This window comes from Aristolochia californica, unplaced genomic scaffold, assembly GCF_029961685.1.
Source record: "Aristolochia californica isolate CCGP_79_NKW_82.1479 unplaced genomic scaffold, dmAriCali1.0.hap1 SCAF_6, whole genome shotgun sequence".
NCBI lineage: Eukaryota > Viridiplantae > Streptophyta > Magnoliopsida > Piperales > Aristolochiaceae > Aristolochia > Aristolochia californica.
Window position 1 is genome coordinate 32,304,630 of NW_027182257.1, and position 9,714 is coordinate 32,314,343.

Below are 9,714 nucleotides of genomic sequence, written 5' to 3' on the forward strand. Positions count from 1 at the left end.
ATTGGAATCGTGTCTTGTGGTATGAACCTTCTAGTGAGAGAATCAACGATATGGCAGCAGTTCAAAGGGCAAGAGATTTTCATCTCGGCTGGTTTCTGGAACCAAACAGATTTGGTCACTACCCCAGCTCAATGGAACTAATGGTAGGAGAGCGGCTCCAACAACTCTGCTGGGTGAAATCAGATTGGAATAAAGATGAAAGAATGGCAGGTGATTGGGAGCACACTTTTGGAAAATGGAGTGGTGATCCCACTGATAAAGGCATCCAAACCTCTCCAGACTACAATTTTTTTGCTATCTCTTCACAGTTTCCTTAGCTCTCTACCAAAGACAAGACCTTGGTCTTTCAATTTTCTATTAAACATGAGCAACAACTTGATTCTGTCCCCATGAAGAGGAGCACCCGCCAACAACTCAGGCAGGATATGACGTTGGCTTCACTACTTATTTATTAAATAACCTACCTTGATGATTGGGCTGTACGGGATAGAGAGCTTTCACTGTCTTTGGCTGGGGCTACTGCAGCATTGGAAGCATGCCCTCTCCTCTTTCTTGTCACTGATGGGGCGTGGGCAGATGTACAGCTGGTGAAGGATTCAATTAGTTCAGCTGTTCATGTTGTGCCAGCCATGGGTTCCTCAATGTATCATTTACTGTCAAGGACAAAGAGCTGAATTCTTTGGTGTCGGCACTTGCTACCGTAGCAGCACTGGAGAGTGTCCTGCTTGAAACATGTAGAGACCTATTAGCTTCAACAGCAGCAATGCCTGTAAAGGAAAGTAGCCTCATAACTCACCTTATACAACTCCAAACAAGCGCAGCTTCATGGGCTCTATCTATCTCAGCCATCGAATATTTGTTTACCGGCCATTGAAGAATGTCCACGAGAATTTTTTTTTTCTCTAGACCTGGAAAAAAAATCCTAGAAGGCTTGCTCCAGTTTTTGGGCGTCCAGAGAGCGCACATGGCCATCGCGGAAGCTACTCGGGCACCGGTGAAGACGTCGGCATACAGACACTACTTCCGAGCTTGAGGACAAGCTCGTTCTTCTGGGGCGGGGGGGGGGGGGGGTGTAATGTTATGCACACAATAATATTATTATTTTAGTTATTTTTCTTTAATTTACTTTATTTATTTCAGTTTTAGGCCATAGGGGTATTTTTGTAATAATTTAGCGTAAACCCTAAAAGGGACCCTATTTAAGGGGTAAGAGTAATGAGAAGGGAAGTATTGAAGTATTGAGAATTAGGTTAATTCTAGAGTAAACAGGAGTGGAGTTCTCCTCAACGAGCTCTAGGGTTTTCAAGTTTCCCTTTGGCTTGATCTTCGTCATCCTCCTCTTCCTCCCTACGAATCCTTGTGTCAGATCTGGGACCGTAACAACAAGCCAAGAGATAAGTATTCAATTTTTTTTTTCAGGTTACTAGTTTCCGAATTTAGAAGAAGATTCAAGGATGAATATGTGAATGCTTTCATCTTATTATATTATGGATATGCATGCCTCTCTATTTAGAAGGAGCTATCAAAACAGTTTTGTCGGTTTGGAAATTCTGTTTACCGAGACCATGTTGGGTTCCCTTGCCTTGGATCGAGTCACCTGGCGATCTTCTCTTGCTTCCAGGTTGGACGACGCGGTAGGAAGGGATTTTTTATTCTTAGAATGACCTATGCTTGAAGAACGTTGAGTTTTTGGAAGGAGCTCTACCCTTAGGCCTCGTTAGAGAGAGTACCTGATCTCGTTTAACACTAGATTGGATAATGCTTACCCTTTCATTAAACTCACGTCCCTATAAAGGAAATTAGGGAATGACACAACAAGGCCCAAGCAAGTGGCCAAGGTTCAAGGTGCAAATTACATAAACCACCCTCTTCGTTGACTAGCCACTCTTGATGCTATTGAGTCCATAACATCACCCCCTCCTGAAGAAGGAGCTTATCCTCAAGCTCAAAAGTGGGATATAGGGCCTGGAAGGAGTCGAGTGGCTCCCAAGAAGCTTCAACCAGGTCTTCATCAGTCCAGTGAACTAACATCTCCCATGAGTCTTGAACACGACGAGCTTGCAATACCTGTGCGGGAGTAGGAATAGACCGGCCATCCTGGATTGGTGGCAATGGTGTATGCAGCAGTGGGGAGTTGCCCTTGAATGGCTTGAGGAGAGAGACATGAAATACGTCGTGGAGCTTGGTGTCCAGTGGGAGCTGCAAGCAATAAGCCACATTGCCGATACGGTGGAGCACTTGGAAGGGACCATAAAATTTGGGATAAAGCTTATGGCATTTGGTGATAGCAAGTGAAAGTTGTCTGTATGGTTGGAGTTTCAGCCAGACATAATCTCTTGGCTCAAAGGAAAGAGGACGATGACCCTTGTCATAGTGAGTTCTAACTTCAGCAAGCATAGTATCTCTTTCCTCTATAGCCTGGTCTAGCGCCGCGACCCGAGATGATCCAAGTTCATACAGTAATAGACGTGGTGGGTCGCGTCCATAGACTACCCAGAAGGGAGTGGAACTCAGTGCTGTGTGGTAAGAGGTGTTATAGTAGTATTTTCCCCAAGCCAACCAATGGATCCAACGCCGGGGAGAGTCACCAATGAAACACCTCAAATACATTTCCAGAGTGCGATTGATCACCTCGGTCTGCCCATCGGTCTGAGGGTGGTAGGCAGAGGAGAAGGTTAACTTGGTGCCGTGTAACTTGAAGGGCTCAGTCCAAAATTTACTGGTGAAGACTGCATCACGGTCACTGGTGATGGACTCTGGAAGGCCGTGAAGGCGGACAATCTGATCCATTTGAGTGACTTGGGTGGCTGTATAGGGATGTGCGATGGCCACGAAGTGGGCATATTTAGAGAACTTATCCACCACTCCGAGAATAATGGATTTGTGTGAAGAAGGGGGAAGCCCATCAATAAAGTCCATGGAAATATCTGCCCATACCTGTGACGGTAGCTGAGGTAGTTGGAGCAGGCCGGCTGGATGTAAAGATTCGGTCTTGTTCCGTTGGCATACCTGACATACTGCCACATACTCAACTATCATGCGTTTCATACCCTTCAATAAAAGTCTCGACTAAGGCGGAGGTATGTTTTCTGTTGGCCCTCATGGGTACTATGGTGAAAGGATGAAATAATGCTGGCAAGTAGTGTTGAAGTCGGATGAAAATAGATGTGGCTCTTGTACACTATGAGACGGTCCTGAATTGCCTAGTTGTTGTCCATGGCATGGTGCTCAATTTTAGCATATAATTCCAGAACTTTGGGGTGGTGTTGGATGTCATCACAGATGGAGTCAAGCAAAAGTGCTTGTGGTTGACTAATGGCGTGTAGATGTGAGTCCCCTACTTCCCTGCGTGATAATGCATCGACCCCTTTATTGAGATGGGCTGGTTCGTACTCCACCTGAAAATCAAACCCCATTAACTTGCTTAACCAATGTTATTGTGGCGAAGTAGTGAGGCGTTATTCCAATAAATATTTCAGACTGCAGTGGTCTGTCCGGATCACAAAGGGCCTACCCCACAGATAAGGTCTTCAATGCTAAATAGCTTTTGCTAAGATGATGAGTTCTCGTTCATACATGGCTAACTTGTGGTGGTGTGGGGGCAAGGTGACGACTGAAATAGGTGATGGGGTGTCCCTGTTGCTGTATGACGGCTCCAATGCATCCCCCTGAAGCATCACATTCAATATCAAAAGCCTCCTCAAAGTTGGGTAGTTGTAGAACTGGGCCGAAGCTAAGGCCTGTTTCAATTGCTGAAAGGATGACGCTGCAATATCAGACCATTGGAAGACATTACTCTTGAGTAAGTTGTTTAGCGGAGCTACAATCTGACCATACTCACGGATGAATTTTCTGTAATACCCTGTGAGGCCTAGAAATCCCTTTAAGGCTGTGACTAACTGCGGCATAGGCCAGTCAATAACTGCCTGTATTTTTCTATAGTCTGGCTTGACACCGGAGGCTGATATAACATGGCCCAAATAAGCAACTTTTGAAGTACCGATGTCACATTTAGAGTGGTTGAGAAAGAGGTGGTGGGCACGTAGGAGTGTGAACACCTGTCTCAATTGCCGAAGGTGGTCTGCCCAAGTCTTGCTATAAACCAAGATATCATCAAAGAAGACTAGAACATATTTACGTAAAAATGGACGAAATACCTCATTCATGAGCGCCTGAAAGGTGGAGGGGGCTTTGGAAAGCCCAATAGCATCACCAAGAACTGAAAGTGTCCATGATGTGTTCGGAATGCTGTTTTTTCCATGTCTTCCGAGTGTACCCAAATTTGATGGTATCCTGATTTCAAGTCCAACTTAGTAAATAGTTGTGCCCCATGTAACTCATCCAACAATTCTTCGGCCACTAGAATAGGGAATTTATCCTTGACTGTGCGAGCGTTGAGCTCTCGGTAATCCACACAAAAGCACCAAGAATTATCATGTTTCTTCACCAATAGAACCGGGAAGAAAATGGAGAATGACTGAGCTGAATAATACAATGAGCTAACATCTGTTGACATTGCCATTCGATCTCATCTTTCTGCAAATGTGGATAACGGTAGGGATGTACAACCACTGGCTCGGTGCCCATCTTCAACCGAATATGATGATCATAAGTATGTGTGGAAGGGCAGCTAGCTCTAGAAATAAGTCCGCGAATTCTATCAAGAGAGTGGTTAAGTGATCTCAATCTGAATGTTGAGCAGTGATAGTCTGAACAGTGCAGTGTGGCTGAGCGTGGGTGCCATGGAGGGTGAGCTGGTGATGGTCTTGTGTAAAACTCATGGTGAGGGACTGGAAATCCCATAGAATCAGACCCAACTGTTGTAGCCATTTAATCCCCAATACCAAATCGAAGCCAGCAAGTGGTATGACCAAGAAATCCGCCACGAAGGTGTTCCCTTCCATAACAAATGGAACAGCTGAACAGAAACCCACACTGATCACCTTGTCCCCATTAGCCATAGAGACTGAAATGCCCGAATTATTCTGAAATAATAAGCCCAACTGTTGTGCGGCTGGTTGGCTGAGGAAATTATGGGTGCTATCTGAGTCAACCAAAGCTAGTAACATTAGATTATTGATGGTAGCATACACCTGCATGGTGTTTGTGCTGTGCAACCCAGTCATGGCGTAGAGGGAAATGGCGGGTTTCTCCACTTCAGTTTCCACTTCCTCGTTGGGTAGGTCCCCTTTCTCGTCCACCTCTAACCAAAAGAGCCGTTTGCAAAGATGACCGGTTCTATATTTTTCATCACAATTGAAGTAGAGCCCTTGAGCCCGCGTTTGGTCCATTTTGGCCTTGGAAAGACGTTTGATAAATTGGGGTGGGGGAGTGGACGTGGTAGGCTGTGGGAGAGTTGTGGGGGATGAGGCTTGGCGCAAGGGAGGTGGGAAATTTGAGGGAACACCTGGGGGGCTGAGGCCTGGCCAAGGGGGTCTTCGTTTCAAGGATTTCTTCAGGATACGCTATTTGGTATCCAGAGTGCATGCCAAGTTCATGGCATGGGGTAACAGGGGGGGGGAGGGGTTTAATTCCACCTCGAGGCGGAGGGCCTCAACAAGTCCAGCAGTAAACAAGTAAAAATACTGGTCGGGTGCACCAATTGACTGGCTCGGGCAAGCTGTTCATGAAATGCTTTTTGATACTGGTCAATAGAACTGGTTTGTTTTGAGATTGACTAAATCTCCAAGGGGGTTGCTGCGTGCTGGAGGACCAAGACGTAGCATGCAATAATCTTTGAAAATTTCCCAATCATACCCATGGTGCTCATTTTTAAACTAGTGGTACCACAGAAGCGCTTCATCGAGCATGTGGAATGCAGCTAATTGAACCTTGTCCTCTGGCGGGGTTCGTTGATTGAAAAAGAAATGGTCACATCGATGTAACCAAATCAAAGGGTCGGAAGACCCATCATAAGTTTGAAAGTCTAACTTGGTGTACCTTGGAACCGTCGGGTGTGCTGAGCCCAGGGCTCCTCCATGTGGAAAAGGTGTGTGGCGCAAATCAGGAGGAGGGTGGCGCAAATCAGGAGGTGGTGGTGGTGGATGGTCGAACGACCTGGAGGAAGAACCCAACTGCGCTATGATCCTGGCAAACCCATCTTCCATGCGGGCCATCATTTGTTGGTACTGGTCCTTGAGACCAAAAATTTCCTGATTCATTGCATCAACTTGGGATTGCATTTCAGCCTGATTTTCTTCCACAAAATTGCGAATATCAGAAGGGGAAGAGGAATTGCCTATGGTGATCTTGTCTGATACCACGATGTTGGGTTCCCTTGCCATGGATCGTGTCACTCGACGATCTCCTCTTGCTTCCAGGTTGGACAACGAGGTAGGAAGGGATTTCTAATTCTTAGAATGACCTATGCTTGAAGAACATTGAGCTTTTGGAAGGAGCTCCACCCTTAGGCCTAGTTAGAGAGAGTACTTGATCTCGTTTAACACTAGATTGGATAATGCTTACCCTTTCATTAAACTCATATCCCTATAAAGGGAATTAGGGAATGACGCAACACGGCCTAAGCAAGTGGCCAAGGTTCAACCAAATTACAAGAATACCCACTAATAAATTAAAGGTGCAAATTACATAAACTATCCTCTTCGTCGACTAACCACTATTGATGCTATGGAGTCCATAACAGACTAGTCCATGATCAGATTATTGGATTATTTTTTGTGGGATAATGGTTCCCTGATATAGAAGATTGTTATTGAGTCTCTTATGAGTGGTATTAGGAAAAAAATCAGAATAATAATTTTGCATCAATGCTAAACTTCCCTATACATCGAGTTGATTGAAGAAGTACTACTTGGTATTATTATTAAATTTTTTTTTAAGAAGGGTGGCCTATCATGGTTGACAAAAATATGAATATCAAAGGTGATATACTGAGAATCACTACCATAATCCTTCGTGGGGTATCAAATTTTATGAGTTGGTCCACATCGGTTCGGAGGTTCCTTATAACAAAAGACCTACTTGGTCACCTCACCACCCGAGGACCACCTATTGATGAAGATGATATTTTTATATGAAATTGCTAAAAAATAATAATTTGGTAATTAGTTGGCTAATCAATAGCATGGAAGAACATGTCTCCAATAATGTTATTCATCTTGACACTACTAAAAATATTTGGGAGACATGTGCTAAATTGTACTCTTGCCCGGATACACTACATAGACCCTATGATATTCTCCAAAAAATGTTGAATACTAAACAAGGAGAAATTACTCATGAGTACTTGGCCCTCTTTAGAACCTTTCTTCAAGAGTGGATTGTTAGCTTAACCTTCAACCTCTGATATTTCTATCCAAGACAAACAAAAGGAAGCCTTAATTACTGCTATTTGTCTTGCAAATGTTAAACCTCATCTTGAGATTGCCAAGAGTCAACTTTTGAGTGCTTCTGTTGTCCCAAAGTTTGATGATGTGTGCGCAACACTACTTCGTATTCCAGATACTTCTTCCTCCACTTCTGACGTATCATCCGCTATGTATTCCGATCATATGGGATCATCATCTGACCGTGGCCGAGGGCGAGGTAGAGGTTATAGAGGGGGCAGAGGAAGAGGTGGAAGGACTGGTGATGGCCGAACATATGGGAAAGAAGATACAAAGTGTACTCATTGTAAATATTTTGGCCACACTAGATATCAGTGTTGTTACAGGGCATGCACTTATTGTGGAAAATATGGCCATTATAAAGAAATATGTTATAAAGCCAATGAACGGTCAAAATTGACAAGGGCTAATCAAGCCTTTATGAGTGATAAAAAAGAACAACATCTCACAAATCAGCAGCACAAAAAAAATATTACTGATGAAGAGTATGAACTATTTCAGAAAATGAAGACAATGCTAGGTTGTTCTCCTAGTTCCTCCACAACTACTGCTGCCGCTACCACTTCAGGTATGCTATCTACCTCATCTTCATCCTGGATAATTGACCCAGGAGCCTTCGAGCATCTTACAAGTAACAAAAAATTATTACATTCTCTATCTCTGAGTCTTTCACACAAGTTTGTTACCATAGCTGACGGTTCTCAAACCAAAGTCCAAGGGAAAGATTCCACTTCTGTCACCCCATCACTTCCGCTCAGTGATATTCTTTTTGTTCCTACTTTTCCTTTGAATCATGGCTTGTGAGGATCCTAACAACGTGGTATCAAACAGGTCCACCCTTGGTGTCTCCTCTTCTCCAGAGGACATACGTCAAGTGCTTTCAAATCTTCAACAAAGGTCTACGAATCAAGGTGCTGAAATTACTAACACCCATAGTACATTGCACATGCTGGAATCTTCTCTCCAAATAGTCATCTGCCAGCTTGCAGCACTTCAATCTACAAACTCTCAACCACCGGCAGCACACCACCCACACTTCACGCCACAAGCACCCCCACCACTGCGCCCACAAGCTGTTCCTATGGCTGCTCATGCATAGGGACCAAGTACGGTTCCCAGGTACTTTAAACTCAATTTTCCTACATATGATGGCTCAAAGGATCCTTTACTTTAGTTCAATAAATTTGAGCAATTTTTCTATCATCAACAAACGTTGGATGTGGACAAGGTCACGTTGGCCGCCTACCACTTGCTCAATGAAGCGCTCATGTGGTTCCATCACTACCGAAATGTCCATTCGACTCAGGATTGGCTAAATTTTAAACATGCTTGCCAGATGTAGTTTGGACCTCCAGCTAGTAGCAACCCAGTGGGGGGAATTGATCAAATATAAACAGAATGACACTTTAGAATTGTACCAGAAAACATTTCAGGAAAGGTTGGCCCGCGCGAGTGAATTTGTTCCTCCTCACCTGCATGTTCAGATCTTTAATGCGGGCTTGACCCAATCGGTTAGCTTGGAAGTGGAATTACTTGGTCCTAAAGACTTGGACTCAGCCATGAATTATGTAAGGGTTTTGGAATAGAAACAAAGAATTCTGAGGGAATCATTAGGCCGAAAACCCTTTTGGACCACCAGACTACCGGGTACTGCACCTAGGCAACGTTTTGGCACTTCAACCCCTAACCGTGCAGAGCAGTCTACAAGTGTGCCCCCCACCTTCACAATCTTCTACATAAATTCTTGACTAAATAGGAAATGGAAACAAGAAAGGCCAAGGGCCTCTATTTTAATTGTGATGAACAATTTCTCCCAAGACATACTTGCAAAAGATTATTCAGTATAGAACTTTGGGAAGAGGGTTCAGAAGTGCTTCCTGAAGATGATATTTTTGAAGAGGAACAACAAGACCCAGAGCTCTCTCTCCATGCTATGCATGGCTTGCGTAGTTCTAATACCATGCAGGTAAAGGCCAAGTTACACCATCTCCAGTTACTTGCTTTAGTTGATTCTGGCAGCACACATAATTTTATCAATGAGCCTGTAGCGCAACAATTGGGATTAGATATCCAACAGCAAAAGGGTCTCTCGGTTTCAGTGGCCAATAGGGCTAAAATTGCTAGTGTTGGGTTATGTACAACCACCCATTTTACTATTGAGGGACATTCATTTAAGGTTGACTTACTGGTCATTCCTTTAGCAGAATTTGATTTGGTACTCGAGGTAAAATGGCTTCAGCTATTAGGCCTTATATTGTGGGATTTTCAGGCTCGAACTATGACATTTACAGGACAACAGGGTCAGATTACATTGCAGGGTATTAAGGCACAGTGCCCAGTGCACTTGACACTTTCCAGATTCAGAGCA

At 44.1% G+C, this 9,714-nt stretch overlaps 2 protein-coding genes across 2 annotated transcripts; both read right to left on the reverse strand.

Moving 5' to 3' along the window:
- Positions 1–3,536: 3,536 nt before the first annotated feature.
- LOC137935322 (uncharacterized mitochondrial protein AtMg00860-like) lies at positions 3,537–4,166 on the reverse strand. Its single transcript, XM_068779993.1, has one exon. The coding sequence runs from the start codon at positions 4,164–4,166 to the stop codon at positions 3,537–3,539; it is 630 nt and encodes a 209-aa protein (XP_068636094.1).
- A 516-nt stretch (positions 4,167–4,682) lies between these two features.
- LOC137935323 (uncharacterized) lies at positions 4,683–5,291 on the reverse strand. Its single transcript, XM_068779994.1, has one exon. The coding sequence runs from the start codon at positions 5,289–5,291 to the stop codon at positions 4,683–4,685; it is 609 nt and encodes a 202-aa protein (XP_068636095.1).
- Positions 5,292–9,714: the final 4,423 nt, after the last annotated feature.